The 27,711-nt window shown below is 39.1% G+C and overlaps 1 protein-coding gene across 1 annotated transcript in view; it reads right to left on the bottom strand.

The window, feature by feature from the left end:
* Nucleotides 1–306: 306 nt before the first annotated feature.
* Nucleotides 307–27,711, bottom strand: part of LOC108571787 (sex-regulated protein janus-A-like) — a 64,745-nt gene continuing 37,340 nt past the window's right edge. Inside the window, exons 3-5 of the mRNA XM_017933925.1 lie at nt 5,485–5,612; nt 4,485–4,650; nt 307–328 (exon numbers count right to left, since the gene is read on the bottom strand). Of these exons, the coding sequence (XP_017789414.1) occupies nt 4,558–4,650; nt 5,485–5,612 (221 nt within the window). The 3' untranslated portion in view covers nt 307–328; nt 4,485–4,557. The remainder of the gene's footprint in view (nt 329–4,484; nt 4,651–5,484; nt 5,613–27,711) is intronic.

Below are 27,711 nucleotides of genomic sequence, written 5' to 3'. Positions count from 1 at the left end.
TTTATCGACTGTAAAACGCTGTAAAACAATACTGGAATGTTGTAACCTTTTGTAAAATACATATACTACTGTTTATTTAATTTTGCGGTGATATATGGTTTAAACAATGAGGTTTCTACAATGGAAATGGATGTGGTGCGTATGGGAGAAGTTAATGGACTGTAAAATGCTGCAAAACAACACTGGTATATTGTAATCTTTTGTAAAATACATTTTGTACACTTGTCTTACAATAAATAATTCATTTCTTGATAAATAATTACATTTCTTCATTGTTTCTGACGTTCAAATCCTTTCCTTGATCTTTGCGGTGTCCTGGAGGGTCCATCTGTAATTCATACAAACAAACCATTAATTTTTCTAACTTTTAATAACATTTGTAAACAATTTCTGACTAATCTACCGAATGCAACGGTTAATTCAATGAAAAATCAATATATTAAGCTGTTTCATTACGTTAAAGTGTACAATACTTTTATTTAAGCCTTCCAATAGTTATAAACAACCATCTGAATTGTTATTTAACAAGAAACACTAATTATACTGTAACTAAAGTATTTGAAAATGAAGGCAAAACTTCATTTTACTATCTACTCACTACAAGTAATGTTAAAGGAATACGAAATTTGTTATAAATATTCATTTTAAAGTACCTGCTGCATGCAATTGTTAATTCAATGCGAAATGTTTAAACTAAGCTATTTCTTTTTTAAGTTAAATCATGCAACAGATGCATTTAATAGTTCCAGTAATTATAAACTACCAGCTAAATTGCTATTTAAGATGAAACGCTAATTATTCTATAATTAAAGTACTTGAAAATAAATCAGTAACATTACAGTCCACATCGTTAATATTGTATGAGAGTAAAGCCAGGAAACGTTTAAATGGAATGTTTTACAATAACCTTAAACACACTTTTAAAATATCTCACGTATCTCGTTTCATCGCTTCTCTTCGACATTGTGTTTGTTTATTCTCATTCCCAACGTAATCACACATTGCATATTAACTCGCACTATCTCAATCAAATTATAGATACATTAATATAAATAATCAAATAAACCAATGAAGCAAATAGTAATAACACAATTCAATAACAATTAGGAATAGCACACTAAGCAATAGCGCAGTTCCTACAATATTGTTAAAACCTTTAAAAATTGATTATAAGTATCAATTAAATATAATAGGGATAACGAGGTTAGGAATAGAGAAGGCAGACAGTGAAACGAATAGCGGTAAGCAAGGATAGCACTAGAGTAATGAGATAGACAAGGAAAAAAATAGGGGTAGAGAAGGATGGTATCAGAGTAATGTGTTAGACAAGGAAAGATACAGTGTTAGACAAGGACGGAAAATTTGAAAAGGCGTAACTATCGCCATCTCGCGTTAGGTGACGCGAACTGCGATTTTTTAATAGGTTAACAGAATATACACAGAGGTATTAGACAAGGATAGCACTAGTGTGCGACAAGGACAGAGAGAGAACGCTTCCTATTGGCCAGCGGGCCGCCGAGCTCCACGTATCAGGCCCAAGATTAAGTCGATCGATGAAAAATCATTAATAACTCATTAATTAGGATGATTTTGTGAACTTTTAGAATTGAAGAATGAAGTACGAACCTTTAGCAACTTTCTCATGGAGTTTTTAATGCACTAGACCCTTCCAATAATTAGTTATTAACAATTTTAGTACGTGATGTCGAGAACGATACCGCATACCGTCAAGCACCTTTATGGTTTTTCATTAATTTCATACCTTTCTGCTAAATTCTCGTGCATAAAACTACACGCATCTGAAAGGCAACTCTTTTGGCTACTTTCTCATGTAATTTTTATTAACATATTCGGTTTACTTTGCGAGTTATTAAACATTATATGGGTAATTATTACGCTCGTCGTATTCAGGCGTAATACATTTCCTTCATTTTCATTAATAACTCAATAATTAGGATGATTTCATGAACTTTTAGAATTGAAGAATGAAGCATGGACCTTTAGCAACTTTCACATATAGTTTTCAATGCTCTGAACCACTCCAATAATTAGTTATTAACAATTTTAGTACGTGATGTCGGGAACAATACCGCATACCGTTAAGCACATTTATGATTTTTCAATAATTTCGCAGCTTTCTGCTAAATTCTCGTATAACTATCTGTATGCATCTGAAAGGTAACTCCTTTGGTTATATTCTCATATAATTTTTATTAACATATTCAGTTTAGTTTAGGAGTTATTAAAGATTATATGGGAGCGTCCCCAATTCATCGTACTCAAGTATATCCGACTGTTATGAACAATTGTTAATATCTGATAAACCACACCACTTATGCCTACCAAACTAATTGCAGAATATAGATAAAAGTCCATTCTACATTCTGCATGCCTTAAGGTGTATAATTAGTCACTCATTTCTATTGAAATAACGAAAATATGTTACTACTGAATGCGACATATATAATCGAGTGTAACACCTTCACGATTTTTCAATAATTTCATAGTCTTCCACTAAATTCTCATGCAACTAGCTATACGCATCTGAAAGGCAACTCCTTTGGCTATATTTTCATGTAATTTTTATTAACATATTCGGTTTAGTTTAAGAGTAATTAAATATTCTTTGGGAGCGTCACCTACTCATCGTACTCGAGTATACCGGACTGTTATAAACAATTATTAATATCTAACAAACCACACCACTTATGGCTACCAAACTTATTTCAGAATATAAACGAAAGTCCATTGTACATTCTGCATGCTCTAAAGTGCATAATCAGTGACGCATTTCTATTGAAATAACGAAAATATGTTACGATGGTATATGACGGGTGCAATACTCTCCCATAGAATGTTTAATAACTCTTAAACTAAAGCGAATATGTTAATGAAAATATAACGAGAAAGTTGCTAATGGAATAGCCTTTTGAACGCATGTATGAAAGTGTATAAAATATTTGTGCAAAACTACAAAATTAATAAGAAACCAGAAGAGTGTGTGGTATCGCTGCGGACACTCGAGACAATAATTGTTAATAACTAATTACTGAAAGGGTTTAGAGTACTAAAAACTATATGAGAAAGTTTCTAAATGTCCACGCTTCATTCTTCAATTCTAAAAGTTCACGAAATCGTCCTAATTATTGAGTTATTAATGAAAATGACGGAAATGTATTACGCCTGAATACGACGAGCGTAATACTTACCCAAATAATGTTTAATATCTCGCAAATTACGACAGATATGTTAATGAGAATATAACGAAAGACTAGCTAAAGGAATCACCTTTCGAATGTATGTACCAAAATGCATACGTTATTTGCGCAAAGCTACGAAATTAATGAAAAACCGGAATGGTGTGCGGTATCCCTGCTGACACTCTGCACAATAATTGTTAATAACTAATTATTGGAAGAGTCTAGTGCATTAAAAACTATATGTGAAAGTTACTGAAAGTCCATATTTCATTCTTCAATTCTAAAAGTTCACAAAATCATCCTAATTAATGAGTTATTAATGATTTTTCATCGATCGACTTAATCTTGGGCCTGATACGTGGAGCTCGGCGGCCCGCTGGCCAATAGGAAGCGTTCTCTCTCTGTCCTTGTCGCACACTAGTGCTATCCTTGTCTAATACCTCTGTGTATATTCTGTTAACCTATTAAAAAATCGCAGTTCGCGTCACCTAACGCGAGATGGCGATAGTTTCACTTTTTCAAATTTTCCGTCCTTGTCTGACACTGTATCTTTCCTTGTCTAACACATTACTCTAATGCTATCCTTCTCTACCGCACTTCATTTTCTTGTCTCTCGTTGTTATTGCTATCTTCGTCATCTCCATTATATGTTATCGATACTTATAATCAATTTTTAACTACATCAACATTACTAATAATGAAGATAGTAAAATGCAGTTTCTGGCTTATTTTCAAGTACTTCAATTAAAGAATAATTACTGTTCCTTGTTAAATAACGATTTGAATTTTTGTGTAAATTACAGATAGATCTTCCAGGACACCATAGGAATGAAAGAAAGGACTTCAACATCAGGAGGAATGAAGGAATATAATTATTTATTGTAAGATAACTGTATAAAATGTGTTGTACGAAATGTTACAATATATCAATACTGTTCTACAGCATTTTACACTGTATTATTTCTCTTTTACACACCAGATTCATTTCCTTTTACAAAACATAGTGTAAACAAAAGTCTCAATAATACCTGGAACGCGAAAAACTCAGAAACGTCACAAAAATCCCAGTATTCGAAGGAGAAACTTCGAAAATAACGCGATAATAGCGTCGGCAATGTAGATAACTACGGAACGTCTCGACAAAAGTTACCGATGGTACAAAACACATCCACAGCTCTGTTTTAAATCCCATTATCATCGCGTTCTACCAGAACTGGCAATTTACAAAATCAATATGCAACAGTGATAGTGTCACTCGTAAAAAGCCTTTATTAAATTACTTACTTAATATATTTAAATACAATTATTGTTGCGTTACAGCACGAGAGATTCCTCTTCTTCTTCAATACCCTCCTCTTCAGTATCCCTCGTCGGAGCAAGTAATAGTATAATCAGGATACTTCTTTTTCAATAAAGCAACCGACACTTGGTGATCTGCTTTCCCAAAGCCCTGCAAATAAATCACCAAGTACCTCCATAAAATTGCTCTCTTATCAGAAAACCACCGTATCCCTCCTCCATTTTAATCCACGAAACTCTGTGCCTTTTAAATTATTCCAGTTGCGTTTCCTGATTCAAACCAACGAAAAAAAAAATCACGATACCCCGGAAGCTATATTAAAATTGCTTTCCATACTCTTCAAATATATTTTTTTTAAATTCTCCAGCCTCAACCACGGATCTATCGAGGCGAGGCGGTGCTCTCTCTCTCTCTCTCTCCAAGGGACCCTCTTCAACCGATTACCGCCGCGATAACGAAGCTTCCCCGCGAATTTTCAGCAACCTTGCCAAACTCTGGCAAAACCGAATAATTAGTTTACAATACAGGCTTGTTTAAAGAGCCCTCCGAGTCTCGCGGACGATTAACCGCGGGCCAAGTTTGCTCCGCAAACACAATTTCACCCTGAAATCCGATTTTATCCTCTCTAATTTTCATCTAATTTCGATCCTCCACTGAAAACACCCTACAATCTCAAACCTCTTTCTTCAATCACCCTGTGTATACACCATATCGTCATCGTCACTTCAATCACTAGTTGAATTTCGTCGGTGATGTTTCGTTTTACCAGATTCGTAGTGTGCGATTACGATAGGGGAACTGGGGGGGTGAAATTGGAGGATTACGGCAGAGTTGTACGCTTGGAAAATTCACGGGGAAGCCCCGGAGAGACGCGGAGGATCCTGGCAGGTGTCAGAAGCACCGCGGCGCCTCGAGGAGCGCGAATGAATCGCGGAAGAGGCCTGGTTCAGGATCGATTCGATCCAGTTAATCCCAACGACTCGCCTGAGAGTATCCGTATACTTTGAGCGTCCTTTCGTCGGGATCGTGCTCGATCCTTCCGCCTCCGAGGCACTTGCACCTCAATCCGCCGATCTTCTTCAGCTCCTTCTCCACCACGTCGAAGATGTCCGCTGAAACGAAGAAATTGAAAAATTTGTAATCATTTTTCGGAGAAGGTGGACAAGATCGTCTTCTTGTTAACAGATTCGAGTAAAGCTACGCTGCACTGTCGTGGAAAAATTAAGGAAGAAAAGTAGGAGAACGCTGTTAATTTGAAAAATTTGAACAGTAGCTGAAAATACTTCACATTTCTTCTTAAGGGGGTCATCTAGTGTGACGGTTTCAAAACTCAATTGTTATATTTTTGCATATATCGAAAGTACAACTCTTTAAGAATATACTCCTGAAGTTTTATAGTTGTATTGAATAAAATAACGAAGTTATAGCTCGTTTAGTGTGACACACCAAAGGCCGGCGATAGGGAGAATGTAAATTGCACTCAAAACTAGAAACGCGTTTTTCTCGGAACCAAGTTTTCTGAAATGTTTGCCACGATCTGGCAAAAACTACTTGAACCAGTCCGACTCAAATTTTGCACATGTCTTCGGAACATTTGTGGCCAAAATATATATTTTTCTGATTTTTAGAGCCTCTGAAAGACGAAGAAAAGTGGAAAAAATCGATACTTCGTATTCAAAGAGCCGCCATTTTTTTCATTTTCAATATTTTTCTTTTATTCTACTACCGACTATAGCGACATGCATACTGAATAAGAATTAATTGGATTTTTTTATTTCTGATAAGCAGAGCAGCTCAAATCATGGCAACCATGGACCTACTTCCTTCTTTCATGCTCCTGTTTGACGTGTTTCACAGCAGCCATATCTAATTATTTTTCAAGAAAAAAAATTTGCAACGATTCTTCAAGGACAAGTAAATACATAGGAATAAAGCTCGTGCTAATAACTGTTACCATACTTCTGTAATAAATTAGCAAGAAAGGCCTAAAAGAACGGCCGTCACACTAGACCCCCTTGACTACGAAACCTACGATCGGCATTATACAGGGACGATGGATTTGTCGCGAAGGAATTTGCAACGATTCTTCAAGGACAAGTAAATACATAGGAATAAAGCTCGTGCTAATAACTGTTGCCGTACTTCTGTAATAAATTAGCAAGAAAGGCCTAAAAGAACGGCCGTCACACTAGACCTCCTTGACTACGAAACCTACGATCGGCATTACACAGGGACGATGGATTTGTCGCGAAGGACCAACGTTAGAGTTTAGCTTGCCGAGGTTTATGACATGGAGCAGGCAGGCAGTTATCTTTGAGACCATTGTTGAATGCGCGTACCATCCGTGCACCAGCATTAGGATGGTACGTGACAAAATTAGTTTTTCCCTTTTTCACCTTTTTAATCATGTTTCGCTAGTTCATAGAATTTAGGACTCGGTAACACAGGCCATGTCATAAACCCCGAAGACCCAAGCGGTGACCTGGCGAAAGACAACGTCACCAAGTCCGGGGTTTCTTTCCTAACGGTTAGTCACCCCCATCTCTCCCACTTTCTCTCGGGAAGAACCCAGTTCTCCTTCCAGAAAAGACACACGCCAAGGGCGCAATGGAAGGGAAACGAGAGTGCTGGGACCGGACAGGGTTTTTTAGAGTAACAGAAGAGAGATTATAGAGACAAGACAGTCAGATGCGCCACTCATTACTACGGTCCCAAAGCCGTTATCAACCTTTGGGTGGTCCTTCAAGAAAACTATAGACGGCACGTAGTGCAATATTCAGGGCTCGAGTTCACCCTAACAACCAACGTGTGTTCCCGCTAGACGGAATTATTTACCGCGTCGAGCTAATCTCGCGACGATAACGTTTTTACGAGAGGCGTTAAAACCGGGAGGGAAACACGCGGCAGTAGAGTAAAACGAAGGAGGATTCGATCCGGTAGTTTCGTCGGAGAATGCGCCGATTAAATCTTTACAGCCTCGTAGACCCGTGGACCAGTTACGCTGGAAGAAACGCTGCGTAACTCGCGCCGAACGATTTCAAGAATCGAGGCATGTCGAAGCAACGATGAAGAAGAAAGAAGAAGAAAATGATTACCTATGCACGTTTCCGATTACCGGGACGAAAAAATCTCTCGCGCGAGAATCCATTTCCTGTTCGCCGCGAAACGGATAAATCAATATCCCCGGGCGATTGGTCCAAGCGGCGAAATTAAGCAAGCACGCAGATTCGTGAAAAAAGAATAGAGAAAAAGGAGGGGCGGACGTGTATTTCCATGGAGGATACGATGTTCAAAGGCTGTCTCGCGGCTAAATTCTGAGGGCAGAAACTGCGCGCGAGAACTTTCCTTTCCGAATTAATCGAATAAATTACGCGGCTGCTACTCTCGACAGAGGATAACCAACTAAATCGCGCCTGTGTACAATACGTACGTTGATTTAAATGGTGCAATCCTTGTTTTTTCCCTTGTTTTTCTTCTTTTCCTGTGGTGCTTTTATCGAGGACATTTTTGGAATTGACCGAATTGATAGAAGTAATTTGCTGGTTTTCTGTTAGTCTTGTGTTTCTTTTTTGTTTTTTCTTTCCAAGAGTGTCTCCTCGTTGGAGGATATTTTTTGCTCGCTACAAATTCGTTAGATTAACTTGGCCTCTGAACTTTGTCTCTCCGTGGAGGAACCTGTTCAAAACATGGACGTATAGAAGGAAGATTCTTCGAGTCCCCTTTGGCTACGTTCCAGCCAAATTTCATATCCCTCCCTAGATTAAATCTATCCTGGAGGCAAAGCGACACTTGGTTATACAAGTACCTTAATGTTCAAATGTCTTCTATTGTCTGGACGAATAGTACGGACGAAAATTTTCGTCTTTTTGGTCAATGAACGTCTTCGTTTCCTTTATTATCCTTTTTAACCTTGGAAATGTGTTTTTTAAAGCTCCTTTCTTTTCTTCTGAATTTTCTTGCGAAGAAGGTCCTTGTTTCACTTTTGGGATCTTTATGAAGTAGTATCAAGTCGAGTAGTTTAACGTCCGGTGCCAAGCTTTCGCCGTAAGTCCAGACAGCCCCCAATGGCGGAGGATTAGGATACGCCCAATCAGCGAGGCTGCCCAACTAGACCCTTTAAGGGTACAGGTTGAACACCTACCCGTCTAGGGACACTTGTGAGGAGGAACCCCACGTTACGGGTGGCACGGAGCGACTTTCCAACACTCTACCAATTCTCCAGATTGGACCCGGAGCTGTTCGCAACTCACACGTCGGAGCCTGGAAAAGGTCCCTGGCCAGCATGCGGCCTAATCACTGCCACCTCGGATCCTACACCAAACCCGGCCAGCCCCCGGCGCTGAGGCCGCAGGTGCGAGCACCACACTGGCACAAGCCCCTGCTGGCCCAGCCCGGATGGTCAGGAGAGGGCGGGGTGCCCGCCACAGCCCCCGAGATGGCTTGGACAGGCCGGCCGGCCCGAGGTATCGTCTACACCATCGGTGGAATGTTCGTGGGTGGACACCAACACCGCTTCCCCGGACGTCCTTAGACTAAGGAATTACAGAGGAATTACGCTGCCCTTTGCAAGCCGTGGGGTGGGGGTGATTCACCCCGTTTCACCCTTCGATTTAATTGTAATTTTCATTTATAATTTGTAGAAACGTTTTTCAACCATGTATTTTTTCATATTTGCTGAATTTTTGAATATTGTATTGTAGTATCGTAACTTTGAGAAAGAGTAGTTTTAAGCAAATGTGGCGAGCATGAGAGAGAAAGCGGGCGACGAGCGACGATAGCCAGGCCCAACGAGAGGCCCACGAAGGGACAGTGTGTTTGGAAAAGTCGGGAAACGTGTGTATATTTTCTAAAATAAACATCTATTCATATTTCTGATCCCACAATAGTATTCTTTTTTTTATCGTCTTCGCATTATTAATATTCGCAACATTTCAAATATCATATTTTCAAATAAATATTTTTATCTGCATAGCGTTTAAATATTTTTCACGGTAACTGTACCTGGTTTCACGAAGTCTGCCGCTGAAGGGGACATTAGAATCGACGTTCAACCAGAAATCGGCGAGCCTGGTGCATAGATCGCGACGGAAACGGAGCGCAGAAAGGTTAAGACTCGCAAGTTGGAGGCTTTGTTCGTTGGAGAGGGCCTGTTTCACGCAAAGGTCGGGCCACCGTGTCGGGTTCTAGCTTAATCGACGCGCGTGGCCGTGACGGCCTTTACCGGAAGGCGTACGGCGTCGCGTGTTGACTTGCGTCACAATCGAACTGCGCCAATCGAAAACTGAACGGGAATCTTTCCCCGCCGCGCCGTGGCGAATTAGATCGATCTTTGTTAACCTACATACTTTCCCACTTTCTCAATTACGCGATGAAATATTTGACATATTTTTTAACAGCTTTTCGCGAATTAAATTTCGAGAATTACGTCGCCGGTTGAACGAAATCGTCAATTTTGAGAAATCCATTTGTCTGGAAGACTAAAAACAAATTTTAATTTAAGCTATAGCGTTTGGCAAGAATAGTGTCATAAAATTAGAATAGAGCTGTTTTAACCCTTTTCTTAACGGTAATCAATGTGAATAAAATAATATTTTATCAGAGACCTTCAAAATCCAAAGAAAATTAGCTAAATTGTAAAAGAAACAAACTTTTTGCACAAAATTTAAAAATTTCATAGATTTCCTGAAATACTGACTTTCCTTAACTATGTCACTCTTCCATCAAACCGACGATGAATCACAACACAAGTAGAATTCATTTCAGACCTCTCCTGTTGTCCAAATAATTAAAAATTCGCTATTCTAAGCTTTGCATTTTTCCCGGATAAATATCGCCGAGCAATTCCATCGGTGATCACGCATCTATTTACCTTACTCGTTCCCTTTAATTAAAACCGTGTACAATTTATCTTCCGCTTAAAACATACGCCACCCCTTCGTACAAATCAGTCTCGCTCGAAATTATCAAGCTGATTCGTATCGCCGATATTATTTCGAAAGGGGGAAACGAGGAATCGAATCGAACTCGTCTACGAGATAAAACGAAATCGAGGATCTCTGGCTGAGGCCTACGACAGAAGAACCTGACCCTCGTCTCTTCGTGAAACGATCTCAGTTTCTTATATTCCTCCGACCTATGACAAAGAAACTTCCGTCGTTCTCTTCCTGCGAGAGCAGCTTTTATTCAGACTGCTCCATAAACTCCAACTCGTAAATAATTTCCAGAGATTTCTTTTTATTTTCTCTACTCGATTCTGCTCGAGAGAGAGAGAGCAGACTTTGCTCGTTGACACGCAGAAGGGAGAATGGAATATTAATTATACCTCGAGGAGAGAAATTAAGCGGTAAATTTGTGGGAAATCGATTGTTCGATTGCAGAAAGGAAGAAGAGGAAAAAATGGATTTCACTTGTCGCAATTCAGTTGTGTGGAAAATCGTGCCGGTGAAGTTGACCGGTGGTGAAAGAGTCGTGCATATTAAATACGATTTCATTGTCCCTTGTCCAGACGACCGTCATAAATTTCGTTCAACGAAACGGCCGAGACCCGAAGCGCCGCAAAAACTCGTCGCCGGTGAAATTGAGAGGGATGAAATATCTCTCTGGCCCTGTGAATATTTTAACACACACCGTCGATCTGTTTCTTCTATTCCCGGGAAGAAATTTTGTGTGAAAGAAACCACTGCGCCGTCTCTCAACCTCGAAAAAAAACCAATCTAATTTCCTTCTAATTACTAGACAATTAAAAAATTTACAAATAATTATTAAACTGAGAATGATCAGACTGCAAGGATTAACCCTTGGAAGGACAATTGGTTGAAAGGAGGCAATGTAAACAATTGCCTCGTTACACATATACGACACTTTTCTATAACAATTTGTTGGATTATTTCTAACAACACCCTGCAGAAGTAATCAAGCGAGGATAAAAATGTCTCCGCGTTCTTTTAGACAAAGACACTAAGGCTCCAACAAAAGTGTCTGGTGTTCGTCTCCGAGTCAAGCACTGCACACTGCAATACAATAGAGTAAACAGTTCCTGTACTCTGTTCAAAGTGAGAGTAACCTCGCTTCACATGGGACGTGCCTAAGACAGGGCTCTCCGTCTTTAGTCAAGCACTGCACACTGCAATACAATAGAGTAAACAGTTCCTGTACTCTGTTCAAAGTGAGAATAACCTCGTTTCGCATAGGACGTGTCTAAGACAGGACTCTCCGTCTTTCTTCGTCTTACCCTCTGCTACGCTCTCTGTCTATGTGCAGAACGGACGAGAATCGGTCCGAGAGCGAGGTTACTCTTATTTTGAACGACCCCAACTTTCCCTTTTTGGGTGTCCGGAGATAGTTCGTTGGAACATTTGAAAGAGCAAAGACGTTTCCTCTGAGTCCGATAATAAATGGAATATTAACAGTTTACAAAGACCATTTCATTTCTATAACCCATTTCCAATACGATTGGACATTTTTGTTACAAAAAAGGGTAATATACGTGTAACATAAAAAAACATATTGCGAAATATAATACATATTTAAACTTAAAAATGACGAGTGTGACTCGACATAGGAGTACCTGTGAATAAAATTGATCTCGAGTCACACTCGACAAAGGAGTGCAAAGGGTTAACCCCTTAACCTATGATTTCTTTTCTGACTATGCATCTAAGCGTTAGCCATTTACCGTTTGAATACTGTATCAAGTAACAAAAGGTAATCTGTTACAGATTCGTTACATTTAGCAATCTCAGTCTTACCAATTAAAGCGAAAGTTAGGATTACGTCTAATTTTTCTTACTAACCTAACCATTCTTGTCACATTAGGACCAGAATTTCTGCCACGAGTCTGACACGTTGTTATAGGATGAAGGGTCAATGCACAAAATACCATACTGTTACACACAGATTCGTTAAAAAAAATCGCAGGTCAAAGGGTTGACAAAGTAATACTGGAAAAAATCGTGGAATTTTCGTAAAGCCTGAAAGTATCACAGGGAGCAAAGTGATCGAAATGTCGATACAGTTCTCTCGAGCGAACTAACGGGAGAAAGTGTGAAAGGGATGGTTCTCCAGTTGGCAAAAGTTCCATCGCCTCCGTGAACCGGAAGTCCTCTGCACGATACCCGTAATTGAGTAACACGATCGACCTTTAAACCCGGCTTAAAATAAGACCGACGTGTCGCATGGTGTTTGGTGTGCAGAACACCGGTTTCGCCTCTCTCTGCAGAGAGCGAAACACGCGTTCTACACCCGGCCGCAATATACACACACGGTGCAAGGGGTGAGCGAGCATAGTTGGAAATTACCAGAAATCGATGAGGAAAAGGGGCATCTCGTTCTCTCAGTGGGTACTAAGAGCACGAGCGGGTATATCGCTAAGTGCAAAACACGGTAAAGGTACAGGGCCGAGTGGCTTCTGGTTGCTAGGTGAACGGAGCCTTTGCCTAGCTCCAGCTTGGTTTCCGGCTGGCAAAATTCTCGCCTGATCCTTTGTCAGACCGGTTCAAATCGTCCCTGTACAACTTTCCCGGCGAAATTCCAATTAGGTGGACATTTCGCGTAACAGTTTTGGATTATTCCAAATAGGATTTAGTTTGATGAGTTTTGCAAGCTTAGATTATTCGGTCGATGATAGTTCCTGGGTGCAGCGAGGGATTAGGAAAATTCTGTGAAACTTTGCGACAGCATAACTGGAGAATTTGAAATAAGGAGCAACGATGGAACTCTTGATGAAGATAAACGTAACGTAGGAAACGTTGGAGCAGTACAATTCGTTGAATTTGTTAGGAATTAAAATTGAAAAAAATTCACTCGATAAAACTGGAGACACTCTTGGTCCCTTTGAAAAAAGGAATTTTAAAGGTGTTTTATAGCCGAGCTATCGCACCGTCTGAGAGCTCTATAATCGTCAGACGATGCTCGGAATTCCACGGAAAGTCTTCCAGTGATTTATACAGACGTGCGTCTGGTTGATTTCATTGCTGCGATTTTCCAACCTACCTACCGTCCTTCGAAATTTACGACGCCTACACGTCACCCAATGGCGTCGCGACGATAAACCGCGATTCACCTAGGCAAGAGAACGTTCAAACGAGACGAGCAATTTCTCAATTATACCAGGGAAGAAGGGGAAAAAAAAGAAGAAGAAGATTGGACGACGATCGAACGTCCAGTCATCGAAAATGAGATCGCGAGGTGGGCTTTTCTCCAAGGACGCATAGTCACGGGAAAGTTAAATAAAGCAGGAAATCGAACGAAACTCAATTCGAAGCGACGTCGGTTGATTTCGTTCGGCGTTGCAAACGAGCGTCGCCGCGTCCAACTTTCCTCCTCTCTTTCTCTGTTGCTCGATTGGTCATACTCGACGCCGTGGCTATTTACTAGCGTGGTTAACGGCAAATCGATGGACAAAAATTTTGCACTCTCTCCACAGAGAGAGAGAGAGAGAGAGAGAGTGTGTGTGTTGTGTAGTAGTAGCCCAAGCTGGAAATGTTTTCCATTCAGAGAGACAAGCAAACGCGATTGCGGCACGCTGCGATTCGACCGGCTGGAAACCACCGGTCCAATTATCGACGCGCTAGCTGGAGGCGTGGAAAAGGTCGAGGGAAGTTAATTAGGGCGGCATAATCATTGTCCTCAAGTTCATTATCCCGGACGAGGGGACGACAGGATAGGGGAAAAAACGGTGTCCTTCAGGCCTGAGCCCATCCTTTACACGGTGAAACCCTGGTTATTCAAATTAGGGATGCTGGAATTTTTTACCATTTTTTTCCCCTCTCTCTCAATTTTCCAATTTTATCGACAGCTTGGAAGATTACCGAAACAGATCGGTTAACAGGAGCAGCTCTGTGAAAAATCAACACAGAAACACGGGGATTAAGATGAAACTGCAGGACAAATGATAAAACTGACAGCAACACTCGAGGCATCGACTCGTTTCCGATATTCTTCTCGATTTATGAAAAAGAACAACAAAGGAGAGGTCCGTCCATCTAGCTAACAGTCAGTCAGATCTCGTCCAGCAGATTCGAGGAAGCAATTAACCGTTCCATCGATCGCCCGCGATAATCCCATTCTCTGACGATTTGTTTAACGTCCTTCGAGAGGCTGATTCCTGACGGACACCGCGTGTGAATGCATAAAACCTTCTCGCAATCTGTCCAACCTTACGAAATTCCCATCCACGATCTTCGTGATTGACGTATCGAAACGGCATTAACCCTTTAAGTGCCCAGCTACTTTTTTACTACCAATAAACGAAGTCCAATGTGTTACTAAGATCCAGTAACAATCTCCTCCAGATCCCATAAAAATTCACTTCGGTAGAAATTGTTTTAGAAATCTCTGCAACTACTCTGACACTATCCAACATTGTCCTTATCTGTCCGAAAAAATGTTCCTTCGATTCCTTTCTCTCCCAATCACACACAAGCACCCTATCTCTGCGTTCTCCCCATTGAAAATAATCAACGTTTCGCTGAACCTCCTGCGTCATCGAGGGTTTCAAGAAAGGACCTGTCTCGTGTTCCTGTCAATCCCACCGTCTCTTTTGCAACCCTCGTCCTGTGCCTCTTGAAACAACTACGTACTCAGAGGAGAGAAGATTTTGGTTTACCTGACTACGTACGTCTGTTGTTACGCTTCAAGTTACCCAACGCGCTTTTGTCCCGCGTACAAATGTTCGGTGACACTGAAAAAATTGCGAATAAGAGGCGATAGGGGAGGATAAGGCTGGGAAGGAAAGCTCACGTTTTATACGCGTTAATGCGCTTTTTCACGCAGCATCGGCCGTTTAATCCTCGAGCTTGCCAGGCATCCTATTGCATTACGCGGTTGCATGGCTCGTGGTGATGCGCCGCTAACTTTCACCGGCGGCTGCCTCGGCCTAAGCTTATTTTCTCCGGGGCCGGCTTACGCAAACTTTTTAATCTCGTTCTCGGTATGACGGCCATCTGAACCGGTACCCACGACTCTCCGCCCGAAGAACAGACTTTAATGCAAACGTACGAGGAAGTTTAGCGGATAAGAGATAAACTGAACTGGCCTGTTGTTCGTGTTTATGAGTTACGTACGAGGTCCTGATGAAAGTTTCCGAGGAAATTTAGTTTCTGTTCTGTTCTGTCGCGTCGAATTGGAGTATACGGGTAGAGAAAAGTATCTTTCCTCTTAGATTATTAGGAGATATGTGTGTGTAGGTGTGTGTAGTGGTAACAGCAAAAATTATCAACATAGTGAGACAGGTTGATATAAACGTATATAGAAGAATAACATGGTAACCGTTTGTTTAATACGGTGGACGCTGATATGCTTTTTTTCTCTTTAGCATCTTGCCGATCTCTTATGGTTTCGTAGAGGCGTACCTTCCTCGCGTATAAAGACAGTAAAGAAGAGTTTATAATTGAAATACTACCTTCTAATTTATTACCTAAATCCCATATCTCCAAACGAAAAGATACTTTTCTTTAATTTCGAGGTTAACACGTCAACTACGTTTTGCTCAGGGAGCTACGAGAAAATTTTCATTATCCGAAGGTGGTCTAACGTGATTAACTTTACTCAGGATATTACCAAGCGGTTTATTCCAAAACTATTTTACACGTAGGTCTTTCTAAAGCTAAGCAAGAACTGTCCTCAAGGTGAAAGGCAAACGGTCTCTTATAGGCTGAACCGATGGGAACATAAATTCAAAATTCACTTTTCAATAACATAGAAAAATAAATAAAAATTAGAAAAACTGAGAGAAAATTAAATAACAGATACCTCGAAGAAAAGTACATGTTTAATTTAGAAATAACCTGTAACGAAAAGGTATTTAATTAATGGATAGTTGAAACGTCCAAATTTTCATTAGCAAAATCTCAAACTCGATTCGATATGGAAACAAAGTTATTGGATAACGGGTTTAATGAATAGCGTTCACTGTAAATTTTCTTAAATGTGTTTTTATTTGTATGGCGCGGAAGGACGTCTTTACTCTTCGAATTTCGTAGTCAAAATGAAAGGAAAGAAAAACCGTAAGGGCACGACTGAAATTCTGTTGCGCATTTAAGGAAAGAGACCAAGAATACATCAGTCTATTACGTTTCTTTCACTAGCAATGTTTCTCATATGTATAACACAATTTATTTTTGCTTACTGGCTGACGCATTATTATTAGTAATAATCCAACAAAAGTCAATCCCCTATTCGACAAGTCTGAAGAACAACGATGACTAAAATTCAAATGTTTATTTCCCTAAACCTTCAAAATAATTTCGAAATATTTTATTCGAAGCGGAGTATTCCAAGTCAGTATCGATAATTGAAGAAATTATTTGATTGTATTTAAAAGAACCGAAAGGAAAATATTCAATGTCTTATATTAAACGTCTAGCAAGTACCAGTATTTGGTAAAATGATTTATGTTTGTTATAAAAGGAAAATTTCTAATATGTATATTTAAAATGAATTGTTATCCAGTCTATAGTATTGAAATGACTAAAATACAAATTTTAATTTCCTTAATCGTCAAAATAATTTCGAAATATTTAATTCGAAGCGGAGTATTCCAAGTGAGTATCGCTAATTGAAGAAATTATATTATTGTATTTAAAAGAACCGAAAGGAAAATATTCAATGTCTTATATTAAACGTCTAGCAAGTACCAGTATTTGGTAAAATGATTAAGGTTTGTTATTAAAGGAAAATTTCTAATATGTATATTTAAAATGAATTGTTATTCAGTCTATTGTATTGAAATGACTAAAATACAAATGTTTATTTCCCTAAACCTCAAAATAATTTCGAAATATTTTATTCGAAGCGGAGTAATCCAAGTACCGCTAATTGAAGAAATTATTTGATTGTATTTAAAAGAACCGAAAGCAGAATATTTAAAGTCTGATATTAAATGTCTAGCAAGCACCAGAAATAATATAAATGATTCACATTTGTTATAAAAGGAAAATTTCTAATATGTATATTTAAAATGAATTGTTATCCAGTCTATAGTATTGAACTGACTAAAATTCAAATGTTTATTTCCCTAAACCTTCAAAATAATTTCGAAATATTTTATTCGAAGCGGAGTAATCCAAGTACCGCTAATTGAAGAAATTATTTGATTGTATTTAAAAGAACCGAAAGCAGAATATTTAAAGTCTGATATTAAATGTCTAGCAAGCACCAGTAATAATATAAATGATTCACATTTGTTATAAAAGGAAAATTTCGAATATGTATATTTAAAATGAATTGTTATCCAGTCTATAGTATTGAAATGACTAAAATACAAATGTTTATTTCCCTAAACCTCAAAATAATTTCGAAATATTTTATTCGAAGCGGAGTAATCCAAGTACCGCTAATTGAAGAAATTATTTGATTGTATTTAAAAGAACCGAAAGCAGAATATTTAAAGTCTGATATTAAATGTCTAGCAAGCACCAGTAATAATATAAATGATTCACATTTGTTATAAAAGGAAAATTTCGAATATGTATATTTAAAATGAATTGTTATCCAGTCTATAGTATTGAAATGACTAAAATACAAATGTTTATTTCCCTAAACCTCAAAATAATTTCGAAATATTTTATTCGAAGCGGAGTAATCCAAGTACCGCTAATTGAAGAAATTATTTGATTGTATTTAAAAGAACCGAAAGCAGAATATTTAAAGTCTGATATTAAATGTCTAGCAAGCACCAGTAATAATATAAATGATTCACATTTGTTATAAAAGGAAAATTTCGAATATGTATATTTAAAATGAATTGTTATCCAGTCTATAGTATTGAAATGACTAAAATACAAATGTTTATTTCCCTAAACCTCAAAATAATTTCGAAATATTTTATTCGAAGCGGAGTAATCCAAGTACCGCTAATTGAAGAAATTATTTGATTGTATTTAAAAGAACCGAAAGCAGAATATTTAAAGTCTGATATTAAATGTCTAGCAAGCACCAGTAATAATATAAATGATTCACATTTGTTATAAAAGGAAAATTTCGAATATGTATATTTAAAATGAATTGTTATCCAGTCTATAGTATTGAAATGACTAAAATACAAATGTTTATTTCCCTAAACCTCAAAATAATTTCGAAATATTTTATTCGAAGCGGAGTAATCCAAGTACCGCTAATTGAAGAAATTATTTGATTGTATTTAAAAGAACCGAAAGCAGAATATTTAAAGTCTGATATTAAATGTCTAGCAAGCACCAGTAATAATATAAATGATTCACATTTGTTATAAAAGGAAAATTTCGAATATGTATATTTAAAATGAATTGTTATCCAGTCTATAGTATTGAAATGACTAAAATACAAATGTTTATTTCCCTAAACCTCAAAATAATTTCGAAATATTTTATTCGAAGCGGAGTAATCCAAGTACCGCTAATTGAAGAAATTATTTGATTGTATTTAAAAGAACCGAAAGCAGAATATTTAAAGTCTGATATTAAATGTCTAGCAAGCACCAGTAATAATATAAATGATTCACATTTGTTATAAAAGGAAAATTTCGAATATGTATATTTAAAATGAATTGTTATCCAGTCTATAGTATTGAAATGACTAAAATACAAATGTTTATTTCCCTAAACCTCAAAATAATTTCGAAATATTTTATTCGAAGCGGAGTAATCCAAGTACCGCTAATTGAAGAAATTATTTGATTGTATTTAAAAGAACCGAAAGCAGAATATTTAAAGTCTGATATTAAATGTCTAGCAAGCACCAGTAATAATATAAATGATTCACATTTGTTATAAAAGGAAAATTTCGAATATGTATATTTAAAATGAATTGTTATCCAGTCTATAGTATTGAAATGACTAAAATACAAATGTTTATTTCCCTAAACCTCAAAATAATTTCGAAATATTTTATTCGAAGCGGAGTAATCCAAGTACCGCTAATTGAAGAAATTATTTGATTGTATTTAAAAGAACCGAAAGCAGAATATTTAAAGTCTGATATTAAATGTCTAGCAAGCACCAGTAATAATATAAATGATTCACATTTGTTATAAAAGGAAAATTTCGAATATGTATATTTAAAATGAATTGTTATCCAGTCTATAGTATTGAAATGACTAAAATACAAATGTTTATTTCCCTAAACCTCAAAATAATTTCGAAATATTTTATTCGAAGCGGAGTAATCCAAGTACCGCTAATTGAAGAAATTATTTGATTGTATTTAAAAGAACCGAAAGCAGAATATTTAAAGTCTGATATTAAATGTCTAGCAAGCACCAGTAATAATATAAATGATTCACATTTGTTATAAAAGGAAAATTTCGAATATGTATATTTAAAATGAATTGTTATCCAGTCTATAGTATTGAAATGACTAAAATACAAATGTTTATTTCCCTAAACCTCAAAATAATTTCGAAATATTTTATTCGAAGCGGAGTAATCCAAGTACCGCTAATTGAAGAAATTATTTGATTGTATTTAAAAGAACCGAAAGCAGAATATTTAAAGTCTGATATTAAATGTCTAGCAAGCACCAGTAATAATATAAATGATTCACATTTGTTATAAAAGGAAAATTTCGAATATGTATATTTAAAATGAATTGTTATCCAGTCTATAGTATTGAAATGACTAAAATACAAATGTTTATTTCCCTAAACCTCAAAATAATTTCGAAATATTTTATTCGAAGCGGAGTAATCCAAGTACCGCTAATTGAAGAAATTATTTGTACAGGGAGGTTACCCGGACGCCTGAGGAAGCTCGGAGAGGATTGCTTAGTACTTCTGGTGGTATGGAGAGAACGGCTGGACTATCCCCCGGTCGCCTCTTAGAGAGGAGAGTACAGGGTGGTGTTACCCGGACGCCTGAGGAAGCTCGGAGAGGATTGCTTGGTACTTCTGGTGGTATGGAGAGAACGCCTGGACTATCCACCGGTCGCCTTGAGAGAGGAGAGTACAGGGAAGTTACCCGGACGCCTGAGGAAGCTCGGAGAGGATTGCTTGGTACTTCTGGTGGTATGGAGAAAACGGCTGGACTATCCGCCGGTCGCCTACCAGGAGAGGTGCGGATGGACTGCCCGATCATACGCGTATCACTTAAATATTGTGATACGAGAGTACGAGAGCTATACCTGGGTCGCTCCTGGAATGGAAAGAACGGCTGAACTATCCAACGGACGCCTTCCAGAGAGTAAAGTACAGGAGGCTCACCGGACGCCTTCCCACAGTAATTGTTATAAATCGTTTTATCCGTTTCGTTAATATTGTAACGGGAGAGTACGGCTGCTTAAAGCCGGACGCCCGAAAGCAAAAGCAACAGCTCGAACACTGCATTGATTTGTTCGAAATTATTTTGTACCAAACATTTAACATGTACCGACGAAAGACAAATAAATCTTTGATGTGTTTTTCCCAGATACCAAAGAATATCCTTGCATTCCATAAAATCCTACTACAGGTGGAATTTAACGATATCCTAGACGATACTTTGTCGCAACGCGCTTTTCGCCGAGAGGAGAGATCCTGAGGATACGTAAATAACAGGTGTGTCGCAACCTACAAGCGAAACGTGTGTCACTGTTAGAGATGCCTCTCCGCAAGATCGGAGGAAAAGTAGATGTGATATTTTCAAGGGGAATACGGGACGAAGAGATGGAATAAGAATCACATTCTCGACTAGATGAATTATGAACGTCTGAAAACGAAGACAACCGAGAGTGAAGAGGAACAATTTCGTTTCTCGGCCAAGATTTCCCGTCGACCTGTAGCTCTTGCCAATGCTGAACAAAGTGCTTCTAACAACGGATTAAATTTTGTCTGAAAATATTTTACGACTTGTTTGCTCCCTTCTGACGAAAGATCCTCGAGAAAGGGAGGAAAAATGACGGTCGAACGATCCTTAATTTTCGTTCGTTTTCTATTTCGATTCTTCGTAACATTCTGCAGAGTTAAGTTCATCTGAACAGGATAGGTGAAAAGATGAAAAGTTACTTTTTAACCCTTCTGCGTTCTTCGTTTTGACTGTACACTTAAGACTTTTGGGTCAAAAAGGATCTAAGACCTTATGTGAAACAATTTTCGTTTCCAACGCGACGTATGAACCTAGACAATAAACCTTTAAAATAATGTTAAGGAACGTAAACTTGATTACAGCAAAAATTACTAAAGATATAAAAAGGCGGTGGGTCAAAAAAGACCCGAAGACCGCTCTAGGGTTAAGGATTCTCCGTGGCTCGGCTAAAGGAAAATGAATTACTCGGGAATTACGCGGAGAACAAAGATCGAAAAGCGGCAGCTGGAACGACAGGAAACGGAGGAAGGTTAGAGGACAATATCTTTAAAGCGAACTTTAATCGTTCGAGTGTCAAGGACAGATCGCTGGTGAACACCTGAAACGTGAAATAAAGATCTGAACTCGGAGGAGAGTCGTAAAGTAAAACGTAAGACGATAAATGGAAATGCTTGTCTCTCCCTGGAATAATTCAATTCGAGTATAATTACATCAATTTCATAATTTACATTGAAACATTTAAATTTGAATACTTCGAATCTCATCGGTTCAATTTGAATATTTCATTCAGTAAGTTCGAGGGGAATATTTCAATTTATATTTCGATGTTCCAATTCAAAGTAAAAAGAAATTCAACGTTAAATACTCATATACGAGTTCAAGTTTTACAATTCCATACTGTACCAGACATTCAATTAAGAATTCGTTTATTTGATTTATCATTGGCACGATTGTACCTTTTCATCCTGCGTGGGATTACCGCCCACCAGACCATCGGTCCACTCGTGGGCTCTCCCTTTTGAAATTCACGTCCTTATGTCCTGTGAAACCGGTCAAAACTTCCGATAGAAATGGTAAAATTATATTTCTCGTCCTCGGCGTCCTAAAATATCCTCTCGAATTTAGGTAATCTCTTTTTCGAGCCACGTTACTCTAACCTTGACACCGAAACCTCGCGTCTAAACCGCGAAACAGGAAGTTTCGTCCGCAACATCGATCGATTACATCATTGCGAAAGCACTTTTATCGTGCACTCGATGTTATTGTTCATCCTAAACGGCGTCACTTGGCTGGTAGAGGAGTTTCGCAGTTGAATCGATGCCGCGGGAACACAAGAGGTGCATGTACAGGCTGCATAACCGGCGCAAGTTTGACAATCACGGAAACCACGAGCTATACGAGGACGTCGATGCATCGAGTTTTCGGGGTCTAGTGGACCAGTCGATAATGAAATATCCGCGGGACGTGCGAACAAATGAATCCTCCAGTTCACCAAGTACGCGTCGCCTTGGCGAAACTCACGGAGAACCGGTGTTCCCGTGAGAAGTTCGTCGTTTCGAGGAGTTTCCGCCGGTCGAAAGTTGCCGCGAAATGAAAATCGAGACAATGCCGGGGGGATATCTCGAGGATTATCCCTCGTAAACTTTTCTTCCTCGCGATAAACTTTAATTAAACATAAAAATATATAAACTCTAATGAAACCATTGCTCGGCAATTTTAGTTATCGTTAAGTATATCGCCATCTTATTAAAAAAAGAAAAAATAGCGTAATCGATAAGTAATCGAGAGCACCAACGACATTGATTCTTCTATTTAATCAGGAAGGATCTTGACAATTCGTATTCGTTCTTCCTTGATTCTAAAGAATCGTTCGAGGTCGACTGGTTTCCAATCTACTTAAGCAAGAACCGCTTTACTTGCTCCTTTTACCTCAACACTTCCCCGCGCAGATCCTCCGAAATTACCACGACAGCCACGAATTCCGCGTTTAATAAATTAACGCGTCTTCGAATGAACGCGAGAAGGATTCAAGTAGAATCTTATCGATTCGTCCTGCGGCGTACGGCGCGTCAATCAAAAAGGAGCGCTTATCGCCGCCACAATGCGGACCCTGATATCCGTTTCAAACTGTTCATCCGTGTCCGTATTCGTTCAATCACCATAATCCAAGGAATTCGAGGAATCACTGCGAGGAATTGCACGTGAAAATAACACGAACTCGTCGTTAACCGAATGAATTGCACGAAGTAAAAAGGATTGTGGAAAAAAATTGATTTCCAATTACTTTTGCGTTACTGAATCTAACGAAAAACTTCTATAAGAAGTATACCGGTATAGATCGATAAAGAGATTAATTCGTATAATTAACGAGCAACGCGATCACCTAAACTGCTTAGGTCATGTAAAATCAAGCGAACCTAATTATTTCGATCCCGTTTTCACAGCAAGTTTAAATCCCAAGACAGCAAACACGCATTCTGCGTCTCCGTATTACCTTCCACGCTCATTATACAACGACCTTTGATCGTGCTCTCGCTCGTGGTTAATGAATTATGCATGTCACACAGGTTGATCGAACTTTTCACCGAGTTCCGTCTCGAAAATCGGCTTTATCGCGCAATCGAAAACGATCTCGGTACGCTGAATCGTCAATTTCGATTATTCGCGATTCAATTACCTCGACTAATTCATAAATAAAACCTTTCTATCGTCCAAATCACCTATGAAGCTCAATATTTTTTGCCACGAGGAGACTTTTTCTCTAAGAACAGAAAAAAAAGGATAAAGTAGCCAGTCGCGGTGTGTGGAATCGATCGAAACCTCGAACGGCAGTTTCAATTGGCTCGAGCTGCGTTTTTTTCTCAAGGTGATTCGGTAGATCGATATTCTGGTAAAAAGTGAACGCCTAAATGTCGGCGTTTCGGGGTTGTACACGTGGAGAATCGATAATTACCAAGATCGCTGGCGTCACGAGGGGTGACAAGAGCGTGGAGGGTCTCAGGAGCCTGGGAAAAAGAGCTCCAAGACTGCTCGCGTAATATTCTCGGCTGGTGGAAATGATACGGCCGCTACGCACGCGACCTAGAACTTCCCGAGCCTCGTCAAGCCTGGAACATCGAGGAATCCTCTTTAAAGGACGAGATGAAAAAGAAGGAGCAAGATAGAGATGCTTAGGACGACGAAACAAGGTGAAGACTCTTGTAAATGTAATTCCGAGACAGTCTTTTGACAAGAATACGTAATTTTACTTGCACGCGAAGTTAGACAAATTTACTTTTCTCATTGCCGAAATTCTTGAATTTTACTTTAAACAAAAATACACACAGCAATGGATAGACTCTTTTTGTGTCTATATTCTTAGTACAACGGAGAGTAGGCAGGAAAATAAGAGGAGTGAAGGAAGCAAGGAAATTGCGTACAGTCCTGAAAGGATCAAGGATTTGGCGGGATTATGGCACGCGGAAGGAAAGAAAGGATCATCAGTCCAGATTGCCACACCGCGATTCCAGCCTGATCGTTCCGTTTACTCTGACCAATTGAGTTATTCGAAGCCTCTGAGTGCGATGACCTAAATAACGAGTAAGCTCAGAAGCAAAGAAATCCTCGAAATTCTCCCATGTAGAAAAGTCCTCGCTATAAATGTCGTTCTTACCACGAATAATAGAAGAAAGATCTAACGTAAGTAGAACCTACCAAACATTTACCTTTCTCAAAGAAAAAGACAGAAAAAACATTGCAATCGAAGTAACAAAGATTCCTGAGTGCCAAAATACACTTAGACTTGTACACCGAGTGAACAGGTAGCTCTGGGAGCAAACATCCGGTAAAGAGAGACGAGCAGGAAACGCGCGAAGGCATCAGGCGCCGCGACGCCTGCGTCGCGTTGCTCAGTAGTCGGCGAGTCGTGCTGGACGACGGACGTCGGGTATAGCGTCGAGTCTTACCACTTGTTCACGAGTCTGACCATCGAAAACCGCGAGGAAAAGTAAATCCTCGCTTCGATCGTCTTCGGTATCGATCGTAAATCACTCGTAAATTTCGTATGAAAATTTAGGAAGAATCCTAAGGAACTGTCTAACAAGTGTCACCGTTATCCACTCGTTGAACTTCTTAAAAATGAACGAATTTTGAACCGATTTTCCACAATCCTTTTAAACTGGTAAATCCGGAAGATCGTACGAAGAAGCAAGATTAATCGAATCGAGGTTAATCGAAGAAATTAGTCGAAAAATTTCGCTGGAAGGATGCTGGAGAAAGTTTGAAAGTTGTGTTAAGCGAAAGTGTCCGGGGAACGCAAAGGTGTCGTAAAGATCGCGGGAACCGATAGGTGGTTTGTTTACGCGACAGTGTTGAGTCAGTGACATTGACTAATTTGTGTATTCAGTGTGTCGCAAGTAGATCGAGTCAGTGTATAGTCAGACGATCGTCGAATCTGATAATCGACCGAAGAGAAATCGATCGTGAGAGGAAGATTTCGAAGTAAAAGATTGGAAAATAGTGCCTGGAGGTATATTTAGGAAAGGGTGGTGATTCCCAGGTTATACACGGACGCACCTGTTCCACGCTCACGCGACTAAAATCGGAGAACAGGTAATTCCTCGTGTTATTCCCGTGTCCCGCGTCGTTTCCATTATTCAATGCGTTATTCGGAGCTCGAAAGCAAGCCTTTGGCTGGTTTCTACCTTGCCAGTTGGTTATTCCACCGTGAAAATGATTTCACGATAATAGAATAGAAATTCTGGCTGACACAAGCGACCTAATTGAAATTCAAAGGAAGAGGGATGGGAATGGAAAACGAAGAGCAAACTTGTACACGTTTTTTCTTCTTTTTTGTGACAAACTTCGGTAAAAAAGAAAAGAATAGCGGGGAATTCAGGGAGAGGAATATAGGTACGGATGACAGACAGAAATTTCGCTAAAAATTGTAGTCGCGTGTCTCGATCTGGTGTAAACGGGCGCAAGAAAATCGCGTATGCAAAGGAGGAGGCTCGGTATCGATAACCCTGGATCTCGACGTCGTTCCCATAACAGGAAGCGTCTCGTTGTTCATGCCGCGAAGACACTCATGAAAAATGTATGAGCCGGCGAGATATTATACTTTATCAAATTTTTAGACGGTCCAAAAACCAAGTGGGCGGAATCTCCTGTGTTAGAAATTTATCTGCCTCGACGTAACCCCTCTCGTACGAACGAATAATTCAACGACTACTACTACATATCTACTTAACCAAGATTCGAGACGTTGTTAGCCTCTTGAAACGTGACTAACAATTCATTCGCGATTCATTACGTTCACCTTGAATCTTCGATGATTTTCTCTCCCCTCCTTTGGAATTTCGAGATATTTTACAAACGGAAGTAATCAGTAAGTCACGGAAACTGTCGCTGGGAGGAACTTAGAGGAAATTAAATAAACTGATAAATTCCAGCTATTCATCATCGAGTAATATTCGCTGTGCACCGTGTATTTTATCGTATCGGTCATTAATCACCCGCGAGGCCGCGTAATGAACGGTTTTTCCGCCGGCAAAGGCCTCGTTCCTGCTCGTAGAAATAGTCACCGGTCCGTTTAAACTAGCGTAGAAATTATTAACCGGACTGATCGACCGTTCTAAATCTTTTAATCTACGCTCTGGTGAAAAACAGAGATATGAGTTCGCGTAATCCCCGGGAAATTACCTTCAATTTGCGAAGAATTCATTCGGCTAACTTTACCGACCGTTGTAAATTCCGCGTGTTTCACAGAGAATCGGTGGGAATTCGATCGTTATCGCCGTATAGAAATGGCTGACGCGTCATCGAGCTCTCTCAAAGTAGATTACGCGGATCGAACCAACGTAAACAAGGAGAGCGTGTCCAAACTGATACGATTTCTGATCAAACTCTCGCAATCAATGGTCGAGAATTTTAACGATCGAACATCCAAGTAATTCGAAAGTAAAAATATTCAACAATTATGGAGAACATAATTACCGCAGCTGTTTGATGAATTTTTATCTCTCCTGCACGGTTATTCATACGTATTCTTTCCTCGTTCCATTCAGCACAGCGTTTCAATTTACTAAATGACTTTTCTATTGACGTAAAAAGCTTCAGCTTTTTTACCATTCGAAAATTAAAATTTTTAGTATCCAAGGTGCGCCGAGCCAAATGTTAACTTTAAAAGTCTGAAGAAAATATCGTTTGATTTTCTCCGAGTCTCCTGTACGAACATAATCTACCTTCAACTCCTATCAATAATCGAAGTTACCTTCGACATTCTAATGGAAATACTCGGTTCAAGGGCGCGAAATGTGTTTCCATAACTAGTCCATCATCGGTGAAGTACTTTTCGCTCTGCCGGGTCGCTCCAATAAAAGAATTCCACCTCTAAAAGTAGCAGTTCGTTAAACGAGCAAGACCGGCGCCTTGCCAGTAAAAGAAAACGCAGAATTTTTTTCATACCAATCGATCGTCC

This window comes from Habropoda laboriosa, unplaced genomic scaffold (genome assembly GCF_001263275.1).
Source record: "Habropoda laboriosa isolate 0110345459 unplaced genomic scaffold, ASM126327v1 scaffold99, whole genome shotgun sequence".
Taxonomy (NCBI): domain Eukaryota; kingdom Metazoa; phylum Arthropoda; class Insecta; order Hymenoptera; family Apidae; genus Habropoda; species Habropoda laboriosa.
Note: the sequence above shows the minus strand (reverse complement) of the source record. Positions and strands in the feature narration are given on the sequence as shown.